Source organism: Canis lupus, chromosome 35 (assembly GCF_048164855.1).
Source record: "Canis lupus baileyi chromosome 35, mCanLup2.hap1, whole genome shotgun sequence".
Taxonomy (NCBI): domain Eukaryota; kingdom Metazoa; phylum Chordata; class Mammalia; order Carnivora; family Canidae; genus Canis; species Canis lupus.
Window position 1 is genome coordinate 3,269,233 of NC_132872.1, and position 18,719 is coordinate 3,287,951.

Here is an 18,719-nt window from a genome sequence, read left to right on the forward strand (position 1 = left end):
GAGAGCACTGTCATCCCCCTAACGGGGACCAAGGTCTTAGACTCGGGGAAGGAATGTGCAGCCCTCGTTCAGACTACATGCAAGCTTCCGTCTGCAGTTTCATCTCCCAGGGGCTTCTTTCTCTAATTGTGGAATGAAAAGCTTGGCTGCATCAGAGGAATTAAGGGCCTCAGGGAACAGCAGATCCTTGGACCGTGGGCATCTGCCAGCTACTGGCTGCTGTGTGCAACTTGCGGGGGGAGCCGGCTAGCCAGCCCTGCCTGCCTCTGAAGCCGCTTCCCTTCTGGCAGATTCCCTCACAGAGGTCCTTTTAACCATCGAGGCTCTGATCTGGATGGAGCAAGGCAAATTATCCCCCAGTCTGGGGCTCCTGGCTTCCCTCCTTGCCCTCCTCTCTCTCCTTTGCAGAGAGAACTAAGAACAGGTATGGAGTGGGGGGCAGGCAGCCTGTATCCAAGGAAGGCCGTGACAAGAGAGTAAAAACATCTCCATGGACAGACGGGAAAGCCTTTGTGGGTGGAAATTCCACCACTAATAATAGACACATGGACCGGGGGAAGCTTGTTTGGAATGCCACCTGTCCCAGGCGTTGAAACAGGTAGGCGGGCGCTTAGCCAGTTGGGGGGGCACCTGCTAAACCATGCCTGGCGACCACATGTGGGGATGACATCATGCACACCCCGGGGTGAGAGGTGGAAGGTTCGTTTTTTTGGAGAGCAGTAGCCTGTTTCCTAGAAGAGGCGGTGGTAAAGGCTGTAAAGACAGGCAAGAGCCTGTTTCTTGGTTCTCAATTGCCAACAGGGGCTGGCGCGGCAGCAGGTGTGCGGTGCGCGCGGCTGCCCCCCAGGCTCCCCCTGCAAAGGGGGCCACGCAGCAATCGCCCTCCCCAAAGCCTTGAACCTTGGGCTTTCCTCCTCTCTTGCTCTCTGGTGTCCCTCCTCGGGGTCCCCCGCTCGGCTGCATAGCAGGTGTGCACCGAGGCAGTGGGCTGGGCCTCGGTGCCCATGCAGGTTGGCAGGTACGCGTGCACAGTGTCCTCTGTGGCCCCACCCGGAGCACCCCCCTGGCGTGGTTTTAATAAACTGGACACCTCAGCTCCGGGTCTCAGCCGTGGCCTGGGTTCTGGGCCAGCCCATCTCTGGGCAGTCCTGGGCCCAGGGGAAGCACGGCCTCCGCGCTGTGTCGCCTTCCGGGGAGCCCCGGCCAGGCCTCCCTACAGTCCCCGTGGTGCTGGCTGTCACGAAGGCACGAAGGCCCCCGGGGCGCTGCTCTTGCTGCTGGGAACGCTTCTCTCAGGGCTGCCGGCTGCCCTGGATTCCTCTCCACTGACCTGCAGCTGGTCAGTTCAGCTGGGTCTTTTTGGGTTTGCTGCAGCTTCTCAGATCTATTTCTAATTGTTTGGTTTCCCAGCCTACAGTTCCTCTAAGAAGTTTCTTTTTTTGCTTTATATCCCTGCTGCTGCACAGAAACTTTTGCCTGGCTCTTGGGCATCAGTCTCCATAGTGTTATGCTTTTTTTTTTTTTTAAGTCTTTTTTTTTTAAGATTTTATTTTTTTTAATTTTTATTTATTTATGATAGTCACAGAGAGAGAGAGAGAGAGAGAGAGAGAGACTGAGAGGCAGAGATATAGGCAGAGGGAGAAGCAGGCTCCATGCACCGGGAGCCCAACATGGGATTCGATCCCGGGTCTCCAGGATCGCGCCCTGGGCCAAAGGCAGGCGCCAAACTGCTGCGCCACCCAGGGATCCCTGTTATGCTTTTTTTGTGTGTGTGTTATGCTTTTTTTTTTTTTTTAAGTAGGCTCCACGCCCAACGTGGGGCTTGAACTCACAACCTTGTGATCAAGAGTGGCGTGCTCTACCGACTGAGCCAACCAGCCACCCCGTAGTGTTAACGCTTTTTCGAAAGTCTTTAGTACATTGTGGTGGCTCTGAGGTAATCTGTGTAAAGCACAGTACTTGGTACACAGTAGGTGCTTATTACATTTTGACTCCCTGCACACTTCCTAATGGGGATAACCTTACAGGTAGGACGTATTTTTTTCCCTACAAATCCACTCTATTTAACTGGATAGGAAAAAAGAGAATCGATACCAATATTTTTTTTTTCTAGATTTTATTTATTTGACAGAGAATGCACAAGCAGCGGGAGGGGCAGGCAGAGGGAGAGGGGGAAGCAGGCTCCCGAGGAGCAGGAATCCTGACGTGGGGCTCAATCCCAGGACCCCGGGATCATGATCCGAGCCGAGGGCAGATGCCTAACTGACTGAGCCACCCCGGAGCCCTGAGTCCATCCCGGTATTCTTCAGGTATAGAAAGAAGAATTTTGTAACAAGCAAGTATTAGCAGAGGTAAAACCAAATAGGTTAAATAACTGTTTTAGAAAAAACTTATATACGGCCCAGGAAAAAAAAAAAAGGTTATTAAACATCAGAAGACCAAGTACTTTAGGAAGCCTGGGGCTTGCCAACCAGCAAAATAAGAACAAACTAAGTAGGAAAAGTACCCCCAAACATCTTTGTTAAAAAGGAAGTATCCCACAGAGTAAACTCCAGTCGTTCTGAGATTTGACAGTCATGGTTTCACGCGTTCGAGAGGGACCGCCAGCGCCCACGGCCCAAGCTGTGCATGGAAGATGACAGTGGGGCCGAGCCCACGGCTGGCGAAGGAGCCCAGCCAGCTGCTCAGCACCCACCCCCGGCCCGGCCCGGCTGTCTGTCCTCCGCTCTCTGCTCTCCACCACGGGCAGGAGCTGCCTCTCGGGAAGTGAAGCCAACCTTATTTGCTTCTGGAAATAAGTGAGAGAAAACTTGGCTGACAGTGGAGATATGGGTCATTTTGTGGAGGAGGAAGCTCGTGTCTGTGGAAATCTGATGTTGCGGAAGACGAGGGGACCGTGAGACAATTTGGGATCGTAGGAGTTGCAGGATGTACTCCTCACTGATGTCAAGGGGCCACAGGAAGTGGATGAAGCAGAGTGAGCACCTTGCAAGGGACTTTGAATATGATCCTTCAAGAGAAGGGGGCGGCCGGTGGTGGATAGGGGGGACTTCTCAACGGCCGAAGCTCTCTGATGGTCACCGGGGTAAAATACGGAAAGCAAGGAGGTGGAATTACAAGTTCCATCAGCAGTTACAGCAGAAAGAAATTAGCGTAGTTCACACCTCAGATAATTTTGGAAAGACGGAGAGCTTTTTTGGGGTGGCTCCAACAGGTGTATGACAGAGGAGTGCTTATTGTTTTTCCCTCTAAAGAATTGTCGACGCACATCTGATCAGATAAATGCTCACTTCCTCTCCCCTGGCAGTTTGCAAGCTCCCAGTTCCACCGGAAGTTCCATAGGAAGAGAGAAATGATTAAACTCTACAAGGGCTGGGAGCAAAGCTGTGCGGTTCGCTGTTGTGCCTATAAGGTCTCGCTCTGTGCCTAGCGCTGTGCCAGGTACATCACCTGGCCTCAGTGATTGTTCCCATGGGCGGATGGATGACAGCTGGGAAGGAAGACACCGGGTATATGTGGGAGAGGGAGAATGGAGGTTTTATAATTGATCCAGACCTGAGGACCAACCTTTCATTTATTTTTCAAAAAACTGACAAAATAATAGTTTTATGTAAAAGATTGTCGAGTGAGCAAACCAGTGTAAACACAGCAGACACACGGGGCAGAAACATAAACAAGTCACCATGTCTGGACAGTCCCCCCTCTGGCCCCCAGCCCAAAGGTTCTGCAAGGATCCCAGAGGGTGTTTGTGGGAAGGCTGGCCAAGATGGGTGTTACTGTACCACGGCCTCCTGGTGCCGGAGACTCTAGCTTCCTGGAGTCAGCCCCACACCAGGAGGAAACCAGCCTGGGCAGATTCATTTCCAATCTGCGTAAACGGGCAGGCTTTCAATGAAAAAACATTTTTTTTTCCTAACACAAATATATATAACCTTTTGGATAAGAAGCAACAAAATTTCTGCAAGGAGATACCATGCCTGCATCTCCTAGAAAATTCTCTGAAGGGACGTGCAGTGGGTACAATGCACCCTGGCCAGTGATTCTCTACCCAGGCTGTGCATTGGACTTGCCTGGAGGGTTTTTGAAAAGTCCACCATTATCTGTGCCCCACCCCACCCTGATAGAGCCAAACCCCCTGGAGTGGTCCTTAGGTGTAGCCCGAGTGGAGAACTACTAGTTACATTTTCTAAAAGCTTTTGATAAAATTTCACCGCAGGGTCTATGTATTTTATTTTTTATTTTTATTTTTTCTTTCTTTATTTTTTATGTATTTTTTAAATGTAATCCCTACCCACAATGTAGGGCTCAAACTCATGACCCAAGATCGAGAGCCGCATATTCTACAACTGAATCAACCAGGCAGCCCAAGCCTATGTGTGTGTGTGTTTTTTTTTTTTTTTTAAGATTTTATTTATTTATTCATGAGAGACCCAGAGAGAGAGGCAGAGACACAGGCAGAGGGAGAAGCAGGCTCCATGAGGGGAGCCCGACGTGGGACTTGATCCCGGATCCTGGGATCACGCCCTGAGCTGAAGGCAGATGCTCAACTGCTGAGCCACCCAGGCGTCCCCAGGCCTGTGTGTTCTTGATCCAGGATGTGTTGGCCTGAGAAGACAGAAACAAAGGTTAGAGGTGGAGGACTGCATCCCAGAATCGATCCGGGGTTGATAACGGAACCAGTTTATCTAACAATTTTGTGGGGCATCCAGGGCATGAGTCGTGAAGCCTCGTGACTTCGTGGGCACTTGTGGAGACCGTCTGCCGGCCTGTTTGGCGCAGGGCGGGGGCAAGACGCATGAGGCCCAGGGGCTTCTGACAACCCCTGAGTGTAATGCGCTGCACACAGCTGGGAATCACAAGTGCCGTCCGAGCACAAGCAATCAGGTGATGAGAAACGTTAGATAATACGAATTTCTGCTAGTACTAAAATGATAAGAAGGGTGAGGGCAGAGTAGACACAGACGCTGGTGACAATGAAGAAAATAGACGAGGGACATTCACTGGGGAGAAGACGAGGTCATGCGTTTAGGGAAGAGCAATCCACATTGAAACGAAGGACGAGTTAGGCTGTGCAGTGGACCCGAGTCATGGCCATCAGGCCCTTGCATCCCTGGCCATGTGCGGGTTACCCCACCTATATATGATCTTGGGGGGAGCAAGCCCCATTTAAGATTACAGAAGCCCCAAGGACAGGCCTCTCTCTTGCCTGTCCTTTTGTGGCCCTGGTAGGACATGGGACCTCAGCTAGACCCATCAGATGCTACCCGAGTGTAAGAAATGAGGCAACGAGGAAGGGATGGGGGGAATTCATCTGCAGGGCGGCAGGGTGACAGTAGCATCCTGGCCAAACTGTCCCCTGTCCAGAGTCCCAGTTGCACCTCCAGGCTAGGGTCTTGCCTGTTTCCAAACCTGATCGTTCAGCTTCGTGATGATTCTGTGACCCTCCCCTATCCTGCAAATATATTCTTTTTAAATATAATACACTTCCAATCAGGAATCCTGGCTGGTGTCGTTTATGCCAGGACAGAGGTCTAGCCAGGAGCTAGTGTTCCATGTAGCTCGATGCCACTGACCCAGGGGCAGCTAAGGGAGGGGCATAAAAAGTGAGCGGACGGTCTTCGTCGTGAAGGATGTGGCAAAACCGTGCAGCGTAGGGCAAGCCGGCCTGTGGTAGGTGGGCGGAGGAGCACCAGAGCGCACAGTTCTGGCCGCCGTGCCTACGGTGGAGTGGAGAAGGGCCCCTCGGTCATCAGAGCGAGTACAGAAGGGGGCTCGGGAGGGTGAGGAGGTTCCCCGCCCACAGCCTGTGACCCAGCTGCGTGGCCAGCAGCACTGATCTTTGCGAGTCGACACTGCGCGGGACAACTGTGCCCTCTCCTTCTCTGCCGGTTAGTGACTCGTGGGCCACGTGGGTCACGGAGCGCGTTCATTCCTTCAGCGTCTGTAGCTCTGTGTTGGCCCCAAGGATCTCGGGTGAACAAGACAGGTGCTCTGCAGCAGTGAGGCCTCAGGGAGCACTAGAGGAGACTGCGTGCTGGGTGCTCCCCAGGCTCACACCAAGGCGCCCTGGGGAGCAGCCGGGGGAGGACCTGAAGCCCAACCTGGTGTAACAGGCACCAGGCAGATGGGAGCTCGGCGGCAGGCGGGGAGCGCGTGACCCAGACGAGCACCCAGATGTGGGGCGACAGAGGTCGGGGACCAGAGGCCTGAGGATGCCGGGTGCTGGGGAGCCCTTGGTGTCTCTGTGGTCCCGTCTGAGCTCAGAGAGGCCGCTCTGCAGAGGCATGGGCGCGAGTCGGAGCGGGCGCGGCTTAGAGACCCGAGGCCCGTGGGCACTGTCGTCGGCCAGCAGTCCTCAACGCATGCTCCCCGGCCTCTGGGCATCGGCATCCATGGGGATCCTGTGGGAAATCCAAATTCTTGGGCGCTTCCCTAGACCTTCTTAATCAGAAACCCTGGCAGGGACCAGAAATCCGTATTTTAACAAGGCCTCTAGGTGAGTCAGGTGCACACTTGGTGGGAGGGTTGGAGAACCCCTGTAGTCGCTCTGTGTTGGTGGTGGTGTGCCAAACTGAGACAGTAGTGGTATGAAGGGCGGGGGGGCTGGGGATATCGTGCACCTAGCCCAGAGGTGGAACCTAAGGGACTGACCATCCGCGGGGTGCAGATGGCTGAGCGCAGGGGAGCGGAAAGGGGCAAGCGAGTTCTGGCCGTGGGTAATGAAACCGCTTCCCCCACAGGTGTCCCTGGTGGGCTTCCTGTTCCTGCTGGGCTTATACATCTCATCCCTGGCCTCCTGTATGGGAGGACTCTACGGAGCCCCCCGGATCCTGCAGTGCATTGCCCAGGAGAAAGTGGTTCCTGCTCTGGCCTGTCTGGGGCAAGGGGTGAGTGACCATTTTTTGGAGAAATGTATGTTTTGCTGTGAACCTGATTATTGGCCAATAAATTGCTTAAGTCTCTCTGATTAGAGCCAGGGGTCAGGTTCTCCAGAGTGGGAGAGATGAGGTCATTCTCTCATCCTTGGCCTCTGGCCACCTTCAGTCAGGGCCAGGTGGACAAAGCGTCTGTCCAGGTCACAGCCAACAGGACCCCTTAGCGCTGGGTGAGCTAACAGCCATAGTGGCATCTGGGGCCCTGAGGAGCACGGAAAGGGACCGCCACACCCTTTAATAAAAACAAATTCAGAAAAAAATTTTTTTAATTTTTTATTATTAAATTTTTAATTTCCATTATTAATTTTTTAAATTAATATTATTATTATTTTAAAAACATAGAATTTAAAAAAAAAACAAATTCAGGAGTCTTTAAGTTCAGAATAGAAGAAAAAGAGTCTCTTGGTGAGGAGGAGAGTTGGACCTTGCAGCTCTCACTCTGCCCTTGAAATTCGCCTTCCTTGTGGGCTTGCCCTGTGATGATTTCCCACACTTTGGGCCTCTGGGCCTCCGTCAGTCCTCCTGGTCCAAGTTCTTACTGATACACAGTGCAGCTTGATTGAGTCACGGAATGATTGAACGAGACATTCCTCAAACTTAAGGGATGAGAAAAGAGAGAACTCCACGTCCCAATAATGTGGTTTATGAGAATTTGTTTCTTTTTCTCTCTCTTTTTTAAAGATTTTGTTTGACAGAGAGAGAGAGAGAGTGAGAGAGCATAAGCGAGAGGGAGGGGGAGAGGGAGGAGAAGCAGGCTCCCCACTGGGCAGGGAGCCCGACCTGGGTCTCGGTCCCAGCACCCTGGGATCATGACCTGAGCCAAAGGCAGACACTTAACCGACTGAGCCACGCAGGTGCCCCAGTAGAGTTCATTTCCATCTTGTTGGAGCACCACAGAGGCCCTCCCCCACCCCTTTCCCACCCCAGACCCTTCTCTGTTAGGGCCACTAGTCCTCCCTTACCATCCTCCATTTCTCACGCATCCACCAGCGTGGGCTGAGTAGGAGCTCTGGCTGTCGTGTCTGTACCTTCTGTGTGGTATATGCCTTTTCTTTAATTTCATGTATTTTTATGAGGTAGTATATACATGGAGCTCAAAACTAAGAATGACATAAATGGTGTACATCGACAAATTTTGCTTCTATCATGAGTCTTTTATTATCTCTTTCTTCGCTTGTACCCATGCCCTATCGGTAGCTGTTTTTATTAGTTTTTTTAATGAATCCTCCTCTGTATTTTTTTACACAAAGACAGTGTCCTAACACATTGTTCTATATCTTTTCTCCACTTAATATAGCTTGGAAATCATCTTTTCATACAGATGCTGAAATTTTTCCATTCTTTTTCCATCACGTGGGTATGCCATAGTTTATTTAACCTGTTCCTATAGATTGACCCTTGTGTGGCTTTCAGTAAACAGTGTTACAGGGAATAGTTTTGTGTGTGTACGTGTAATTACGTGCAGATATATTTGTAGGATAAAGTTTCATAAGTGAGTTTGCTGTGGCGAAGGGTAAATGCATTTTTAATTTTTTAAAAAGATTTTTAATTTAATTATTCATGATAGAGACACAGGCAGAGGGAGAAGCAGGCTCCATGCTGGGAGCCTGACGTGGGACTTGATCCTGGGATTCCAGGATTGCGCCCTGGGCCAAAGGCAGGCACCAAACTGAGCCACCCAGGGATCCCCTACATTTTTAATTTTGATGGATATTGCCAAAACATCTTTTGTAGGAGTCGTATCATTTTGTACTTCTACCAGCATGTAGAACAGTTCCTGCGTCCTGACAGCCAGCATCACTCTTAGACGCAGGCCAAGACCAGGACTTTGTTCTGGTCCTTGGGATAAAGTTCATGAGAACAAGGGATTGTGCCCTCCTGGATCCCATGCCCGCTTCTGGATGATCTAGGTGTGCTACACTGGATCATTTGCACTCTTGCCTAGAATTCTCTGCCCAGACGTTCCACAACCCACATCCAGAGGCTGCAAGGACCTCTTCCCTGGGCCTGTCCTTTCTAGGACCAAGGAATGGGCCACAGTCTGCATGTGGGCCTGAGCCCCCCATGGTATGGTCTGGAAAGGGTAGGAGGGGGGCTATGAGCTGGAGGCTATACACGGCCATCCTCCACTGAGGAACTCTGAGAGTGCAAGGATTCTTAACTTGAACTTGAACTTGGACTTCTCCACTGTCCTGAAGGTGTGTTTGCAAAGGAAGGAGAGAACACATTTGATTTAACGGTTTGTTAGCGTGGTTTGTAGTTGGAATATTTAGACATAGGGTGTATGGACCACTGTTTGCCCTGGGTACCACGTTCCCGGCAATCATAGTTCATTGTCAGATGTGAATTTTTGCCAGTTGTGTAGTGAGAAATGGCATCTCTGGATCCTCGTGATTTGTATTACTCTTATATGAATGAGGTTGGACATCGTTTCCTCTTAGTCATATATATGTATATATATACACATGTATATGTGTGTATTTTTAAATTTTTTTTAATTAAAAAATTTTTTTCTGTAATTGTTGGTCTTTTTCTTCTCAGTTGCTAAAAGCTCTTCTCTGCTTAGAGAGGATAACTCCTTGTGATTTGTTTTACAAATATTTTCTATAGTTTGTCATTTGCCTTTTAACTTTGAAAAATTTTTCTCACCAAAGCTTCTTTACATATGATTACGTTTTATTAGCACATTTTCCTTTTTAATGGGAGGGAGAATAAACTTTAAACAAATTTTTGAGAAAAGGGCAACTGGGTGGCTCAGTCAGGTAAGCATCTGACTCTTGACCTCAGCTCAGGTCTTGATCTCAGGATCATGAGTTCAAGCCCTGCATTAAGCTCCACAACTGGGCATAAAAACTACTTAAAAAATATTTTTTTTTTGAAAAATATTCAGCATACAGAAAAGAACATGGAACCAATATGAACAGTTTAAAGAATAACTGAAGTGAAACTTCCGGCCCCCAGATGCCACCTTCCTCATGCCCTCTCCAGTCCGAGCCCTGTCCCCCGCCCTGTGGTAGCTGTAGCTACTGACCTGACTTCTGTGATCATAATTTCCTTGCTTTCTTTATAGCTCTACTCAGGAGTGGGCGAATTTTTCTGGAAAGGGCCAAAGAGTAAATACTTCAGGCTCTGCAGGCTCTGTGGTCTCTGTCATAACTAACTCTGCAATAATATCTCAAAAGTAGCCACAGACACACCTATTGGGATAGGTGTAGGCTATGTTCCAATCAAACTGCTTTATGGACATTGAAATTTGAGTTTCATGTAATTTTTGTGTATCTTAAAATATTCCTCCTCTTTTGATTTTTTTTCCCCCAACTGTTTAAAAATGCAAAACCATTCTTAGCTCATGAGCATGTAGAAACAGATGGTGGCCAGATGGCCCAGGAGCCATAGTATGCTGACCCCTGGTCTGCTTCCTACATATGCATCTCTACACAGAATTGTTTAATTTTGCCTGTTTTTAAACTTCATATAAATGTGGCATGCCTCCTTCACTCAACATCATGAGATTCATCCACATTTTTGCTTTAGCAGCAGCTTGTTTATTACCATCCCTATATAGAGTTTCCTCATTTGCTAGAATTTATTTATCCATTCTGCTGTTGATGGACATTTGGGCTGTTTCTAATTTGGGACTGCTACAGACGGTACAACGAACATACACTGGGAGACAGGTTCACATGTAGAGGTCTTCCAGACTGTAGACCTGTTATTAGAATTGCTAAGCTATAAGGTATATATATTTCCACTTGCTAGATAACACCAAACTCTTTTTTCCAAAGTGCTCGTATTAATTCACACTCCTATCAGCAGTGGATAAGCGCTCCTGTCCCTCTATGTTTGTGCCAATGCTTGATATTATCATACTTTTAAATTCTTGCCAATCTGGTGGATGTTTAATGGAATCTCCCTATGGTTTTAATTTGCATTTCCTTGATTACTTAATGAGATTGGGTACCTTTCATATGTTGAATAGACATTCTTTTGCTCATTTTTTTTAGTGGGTTGTCTTCTTCTCATTATTATTATTTTTTTCTTCTTCTTCTCATTATTTTGTAAGGATTCTTTAACATTCGGGGTTCTTTGTCAGTTATATATGTGGCAAATATCTTTTCCCATTCTGTGGCTTGTTTTTTCATTCTTTATGATGCCATTTGGTGACAGACATTCATGTTTGACTATTATAACACTTCACAGCCTGCCCTTGTCAATGTCTTGGCCTGGATCATTAGCCTTTCCTTTTACTCCACACCATCCTTTTAGGTTCTCTTCAGTTTCTAAGGATTTAGTTTATTCTTAGTAGATTTATTGTTAGAGTATGTTAAACAGCTGTAGTAGATCTACTGAAAAATGTAATCCTCAAAGTCAGTAAAAGTGTATTTTTACTTCTTATTTTTTTTCTCCCAGAGTTTTACTCTGAAGCTCTAGGGCAGGTGTTTCAGGTTAACAGAGGCTCTGAACCTTGGAGACTCAGGCTGATGACTGTTGTCTTCATCCTGTGACTTTAAAGGCTGCTCCCTATTCTGACCGTCAGCTAGGGGGAATGCACCTGGAGGAACACATGTGGGAGGTTTACAGGTCAGGTCTGGATATGGCTTATGTGTCTGCCCCTCCTCTTGCAGACTGTTGGCTGTAAAGGAGGTGGGAGCAGTGGTTAGATGCTGTACATATTCTAAGGGTAAAGCTGACAGTATTTGCTAATGGAGAATGAGAGAATGAGAAAAGGCATCAAGAATTTTGCTTGACTGAGCAGCCAGAAGGATGGAATTGCTGTTTTCTGAGACAGAGACTATAGAAGGAGTAGATCTGTTGGGTGGGAGATTGGGGGTGAGCAGTTTGGTTTGAGATCTATGAGATCCTATTAGACATCAATGAAAAATGTTGAGTAGACAGTTGAATATTTAGGTCTGGATTTCAGGGGAACATTTCAGGCTGGAGATTCAAATGTGGGAGTTAAAAACATAAACCTGGTGTTTAAAGTCAGAAGCCTGGATTGAGATCACCAAGGATGGAAATCGAGGTAGAGAAGAGAAAGAGCCCAACGATGGAGCCCTGGGCTACATTTTTTTTTTTTTTAAGAGAGAAAGAGTGTACGCATGAGCATGGGAGTGTAGGTGGTTAGGTGGTGGGGGGAGGCCAAAGGGAGAGGCAGAGAATCCTCAGCAGGCTCCATGACCTGAGACACTGAGATCATTACCTGAGCTAAAATCAAGAGTTGGATGCTTAACCCTGCCCTGGGCTACTTTTTTTTTTTTTTTTTTTAAGATTTTATTTATTTATTTGAGAGAGAAAGAGAATGAGTGGGGAGCGGCAGAGGAACACATGTGGGAGGTGAGTGGGGAGCCTGACACAGGGCTTGATCCCAGGACCCCAAGATCGTGACCTGAGCCGAAGGTAGACACTTGACCAACTAAGCCACCCAGGTGCCCCCTGAGCTACTATAAATGTAGATTTCAGAGATGTGGAGAGCCAGCCCTGAGAACTAAGAGGGAGCGGATAATGGGGAGCGAGGCAAATCAGGAGAAGCTAGGCAAAGAAAGTCTTTCAAAGATCAGGGAGTGATCAGCTGGGTCAAATGTAATTCTTAGGTCAAGGAAGATGAGGACGGAGAAGTGACTACTGCTTTGGGTCCAAGAACCATGTCAGTGACGTGATGAGTAGTTTCTGTGGAGTGACAGATTCCATGGGGTTAGCACGTATCTTCCACTGTTATTGTCCCACAGGTCCCCACCCCCACCTCCACTAATAACAGACGTATATAAGCGCGCATGTGTGAGAGCGTGCAGGTTTAGTTTCACGATTTCCCTGCCGCCAGTGATTCTATTGCATCTTCCAAGGTCTCCCATCCCCTTCAAGTCATTTCCCCCATTATAACCTGGGAACTTTGCACCGCTCTGATTTCCAAGACTGATGCTAAAACCCATGAAGGACAAAAGGAGAAATATTTGGGAAGTCCAAGTTCTATATGCTAATTCCCCATATTAGTAGTTATGAAAACAGCCAATATCCACTGTTGGGAGCCAACTGTGTGTCAGTGCTGTGTCAAGCATTTTATGTGCATTAGCTCTGATCTCACAATAACCCCAGGAGTTGAGTATTATTATCCCAATTTGTTAACTGATCTGTAGAATCATAGTAGAAGTAGTAGAAGTGGTTGTGCCACTATCATATAATGTGATTTTCTTCTGAAATTTCATAGTCTTGCATGTTATTTTTGTTTCTGCAGAAAGGGCCAAATAAAACACCCATAGCTGCCATCTTCCTGACAAGCTTAGTGACCATGGCCTTTGTCCTTGTGGGCCAGGTGAATGTGCTAGCCCCCATCGTCACCATCAACTTCATGCTGACGTATATTGCAGTGGACTACTCCTACTTCTCCCTGTCCATGGCTCCCTGCAGCCTTCGCCAGGTACCTGAGTCAGTGCACAGGGAGGGCACGGGGGCTCTCCACTGCTCTGAGCACCTGCTCTTGGAGAAGGCTCCCAGCTATGGCTCTGAGGGCACTGTCCGAAGCCTCCCTGAGGGCACTCTACTAGAATTCACCAAAGACATGGATCAGCTCCTCCAGCTAACCAGGAAGCTTGAGAATAGCCAGCCCAGGCACGGAGACAGTGATGGGACCCCAGAAAGTAAGAAGGAGAAACACAAGAAGGCCACCAAGCAAACCCTACAAGATAGCTTCCTTTTGGACCTCAAGTCCCCAGCTTCCTTCCCTCCTGAGGGCTCTGACAGGTTGCCTACTACCTCCGGGGAGGGACAGGAGGCCTACTGGAACAAGCAGAGTGCCAGGAGTGAAGGGGTTCAGCCTGAAGGAGCATGTGGTGAACAACTCATCTCTGAGCCAAGGGACCAGCCTGGCCCAACTGGAGAAGGTGAGTGCCTTGGAATCACATTAGGGCCTCCTTATTTGGGATAACCTCACCTACTTGGTTATCACAATCCCCTTTCATGACCTTAGTCAGTTCACTTGATAGCTGGGTTTAAAATCCTTTTCAGTTTTGCGTGATATTTATTTTTTAACGTTATATTCAAATATCAGCTGAATTTTTAATTCTACTCTGTTACAGTTGATTTCAAATAGAAATTTCTGTCTATCCTTGTACGGTAGAGCTGGGAGCCATGGTTAATAATTGAACAATTATTTCATTTTTACTCAAAAATCAGCTGAGATATAATATCAATACAAATGAGACTAATTTTTCCTTTCAGGAGAAGTGGAAATGTAACAAACTGTCTGCCTTAGTAGGTTTTGTCTGTGGAAGATGAATTTCCCAAACCAGGCAAGAAAGGATAGAGAAAAAAATAGCCAAAGGAACACAGCTTTGCTTTGCTTTCTGAGATCTACAAACATGGAGACACAGAGAAAGACTCTCAAAGAGAGGCTTACAGGGTATGAGAAATTCTGAGAGAAAGAAAGAATTCATAATTTTGAGTCTTCCTCATTCCAGATGCTTTACATATGTTATTTCATGTAATATAATAGATATTATATTTTTCAACTTTACAAGTGAAGACCCTGAGGCCCATTGGGGTCACAGAGAAGTCTCAGAGCTCATACTTTGTACAGCAGATGTCATACCCAGGTCCACCTTTATGTGAAGCCCATTACATACCCTGCCCCTTGAGCTCTGTGTAGACAAGTGTGAGCAAAGAGGAGGAGACAGAGGGACACAGAAAGAGATGTCTAAAAACAAAAACTTTACATTCTCCCATACACTTGCTTTTCCTTCTTCATCTCCAGATTGGTGGAAGGTTTTTTGTTTTTTTTTTTAATTTTATTTTTTAATAAGTTTATTTTTTATTGGTGTTCAATTTGCCAACATATAGAATAACACCCAGTGCTCATCCCGTCAAGTGCCCCCCTCAGTGCCCGTCACCAGTCACCCCCACCCTCCGCCCACCTCCCCTTCAAATTGGTGGGAGGTTTTTAATGATAGGAGCATTATCAAAATTTTAAGAATTATTTTATTTTTATCAAAGTAATCATACAATTTTAATAAGCCAGGTGGAATGAAAAGTAACATAATCGGGGAGCTTGGATGAGTGTCTGATTTTGGCTCAGCTCATGATGTCAGAGTTGTGGGATCAAGCTCCACAATGAGCTCTGTGCTCTCCTGGAGTCTGCTTGAGATTCTCTCTGTCCCTCTCCCTCAGTCCCTCTCTCTGCTTGCATGGCCACGCACATTCTTTCTTTCTCTCTCTCAAATAAATAAGTCTTTTTTAAAAAAATAACATAATCAGAAATAGTAGTCCCTGCTCTTCTATACCATCCTTTGTACCCTTCTCTGTTCCCTAGTCCCACTCCTAGAAAATCCCACTTTCAACCAAAAAGTTACTGCTTCTGTCACATTCATGTTACTAAATAATATATTTGTATTTCTACTTCTTGATGTGTCAGTTTCAGATATCATCTTTTGACTTCCTACTATGGTAAGTGAAGCTTTAATTCATTTATGCCACTCTGATTTCTCATCGAATGTCCCAGTGTACTTATATCACAGTTTTTGATCAATTTAATAGCTAGCATTTCTATTACCATGATTAAGTAAATATTGCCTAACTCTGAGCCATATATTATACTGTGATTATATTTTCTTTTTTGTTCAACCTTCTTTGTTTCCTGGAGTTAATAGTTGCCTTGTTCTTTATTTGCTTGGTTTTCTGTCATCATTTTTCTCTAAATGCTTGGGCAGATATATCAAATGCTTAATGTTATTTTCCAAATGCTTGAATTCTTCAGAAATCAAACATATTCATTTCTTTTTTTCCTTTGTCCTATGGCTGTCACCCTGTTCCAGTCTAGACTATCTGTTCTCTAAGCCTGCTACAAAGGAATTATCTTGGAATTTCGCTCTTCTTCTATGTCAGATCCAGGGAACAAGAGATTTTTTTGAATACAATATTGTACCAGATTTTTGCCTTTTTTTTTTTTTCTGACTCAGCATTGAATGATCTCCCTATGTTTGAAGAATTACCAGTGTTATAAGTCTTGGTGAGAGGCAAAGCAAGTATTTCACACTCAAAACTGAAGATGTCAGATAACTCACTTTTCCAACCTCTCCTACAGCTAAGAGTTCCAGGAGGGGGGCAAGGCTCTGCTAATCAGATGAGCCCCCTTACATCTGGAATTGGGAACGGAAACCTGAATAATGGGAACTTCAAGGAACTCTCTAAAAGCCTGATGGTAGCTGCAGATGACTGCATACCTGGCTCCAGTGTCTAGGGCTTTCAGAATCAGTGGGCAACTTCAGTGTCTGTACCTTGGTGACTGTCATAGTAGTCTCTCTCCTAGACTGCTCTGACATATAATTTTGAGTGATTTTGAGATTATCAAAATCAAAATCAATCAATCAATTTTGAGAAATATGATTTCTGGCTATAGAGCCCTGAACTTACTTTGCCAGCCTTTCCAGCAATTCTCAGGGGGAAGGCTAGTAAATATGTTTTTACCTGATTATTTTGCTGCTTCGTATGAAATTGTGTGGGTTTTTTCCAAAGGAAGAAGGAGAGACTGGATAGCAACAATCAGTTTGTGTCACAATTGTCATGGTTTTAATTTCTAAGAGGTTTTGGTTTAACTCAATTTGTCCTTATGCTATATTTTAAAGAGATTTATTTATTTGAGAGAGAGAGAGAAAGCATGAGTGGGGGGGAGGTGGAGAGAATCTCCAACAGATTCCCCAGTGTGTGGAGCCCAATGTGAGGCTCACTCCCAGGACCCTGAGATCATGACCTGAGCCAAAATCAAGAGTCAGATGCTTAACTGACTGAGCCACCAGTGCCCCATCCCAACCTTTTAAAAAATTGGAACATCATCTCGTTCTTGTTTTGTGGGCACAATGGCTTATATTATCACTCTAGTGATATTACTTATTCACCCTTTAGTCTTTTTATGCTCTCTTTATTGACCTGTGTTCTCTAGATCCTTTTTTCTTTGACTTGGCCTTTCTCTCTCTCTCTTATACAAGAAGCTTTACTAAAATGTCTGTTGATTTTTACGTTTCTTTTCCTACTCGGAAGTGAAGTACTAAAAAGCTGTTTGGAAGACATGCATACTGGACAAGACTTGTTGTTTGGGGCACCTCACTATAGAATGATTAGGAAGTAAGCTAGCTTTTTTCACAGGAGGACCCCAAAATGTGACTATCTAGAAGTTTCCTCTGGACTCTTTATTTCTTCCAGAGAAGAGTGCCTATTTATTTTTTTTAAGATTTTTTATTTTATTTATTCATGAGAGACACATAGAGAGAGAAAGAGAGAGAGAGAGAGAGGCAGAGACACAGGCAGAGGGAGAAGCAGGCTCCATGCAGGGAGCCTGACGGTGGGACTCGATCCTGGGTCTCAAGGACCAGGCCCTGGGCTGAAGGCATGTGCTAAACCGCTGAGCCACCCGGGCTGCCCAAGAAGAATGCTTTAATCTCCTGTCTCACCCAGATGGCTGCTTGCATTCAGGGAGCAGGGGAAAGTAGGGGAGTTAAGAGTGTCTTACTGTTTAAGAACAGACTAATTTAATTCCCTAGTTTCTAGCTCTGTTCACCCAATCTTTGCTGTGCCTGGTGTCCCAAGTCCAGGCACTCACAGGTTTGATTTCTTGAGAGGAAAGGGGTCAGACAAAGAAGGAGTTGTTACTTAGCTGTGTGGGCAGAAGAAAGGAACCTGGTGTCCAGCTGCTTCAGATACAGTCTTGCAACCAGTCCTCTGTACCTTACTGTGTCCCAGGGACATGGCACGGCCTGGTCTTCACCTTTGCTGGCGTCTACCAGTGTGCATGGCACTGCTCCTTGCCAGTACCCTCTCTGTAGGCCCTAGAGTTCATCCTCTCCTGCTCTGCTCACTCTGTTACCATTCCTCTGTCACTTTTCCATCTTCCAAGTCTTGCTTTTATCTTTTCTTTATCATTCTCCTTGCATTTGTGAGTTTATACCTATTTAATTCCTTTTCCGTCTTCTCAGTGGGTTTTTAGGAGAGACGTGGTCAGTTTCATCGAGGAAGCATCTGCTGCCCAGTTGCCCAATCATAGAAATGTCATAGCTGTTGACCACTCCCTCTCTTCTACCCTCACTGCCTGTGCCTTAGTGCAGACCCTTCCCATCCAGTACCCAGGCTCTTGCTAAGTCTACAAACCAGGCTCCTGCCTCCAGGTCCTCCCACAGCTTGTTTCTTCTTCTCATTGTCCATTGAATTATCTTCCTAAAATGAAACCCTCATCATGTGTCTCTTACTTAAAAACCTTCAGCAGAATCTAATCGAATCCATTGAAAGTCCAAGATCCTTTGTGTGATTTGCAGAGTTCTTTACAACCCTGCCCTGTACTACCTTTTTGGCCATTTTTCTCATGACAGCCCATACTCTGTATTTCATTACACCTAGATGAGTGCTCTAAACACATCTTTTTCTTTATTCCTTCCTGCCTGTGCATATGCTGTTCCATCTTCACAGTTGCTTCACCTCCTGCTTGTCCATCTAGAACAACTCCAACTTATAGTTTAAAATCCATCGAACTTTTTGTACCCATTTACACCCCCTCTGAGAAGGCTTTCCTGATTTCCTCTCCTAGCAAGCATAACATTTGATCCATGCTAGTAGTATGAAGAATTAGCACATTGTTTTATACATTTAGATCAAATTTGTTTACACATTTGTCTTCAGGCCTATTTGTCTGTCTGTCTTAAGGAAAAGAAATAATTAGTTTTATTCCTTTACCTCTAGACTGTGAGCTTCCTTTGGTCACAAGCCATGTCTTTCCACCTGATATTTATCACAGTATTACAGTACAAAGCA

The 18,719-nt window shown here is 46.3% G+C and overlaps 1 protein-coding gene across 1 annotated transcript in view; it reads left to right on the top strand.

Annotated features, from left to right (window-relative positions):
* SLC12A8 (solute carrier family 12 member 8) overlaps positions 1-18,719 on the top strand; it is a 109,259-nt gene that overhangs the window by 73,987 nt on the left and 16,553 nt on the right. The window contains exons 8-9 of the mRNA XM_072811820.1: positions 6,741-6,887; positions 13,165-13,810. Coding sequence (XP_072667921.1) covers positions 6,741-6,887; positions 13,165-13,810 — 793 coding nt within the window. The remainder of the gene's footprint in view (positions 1-6,740; positions 6,888-13,164; positions 13,811-18,719) is intronic.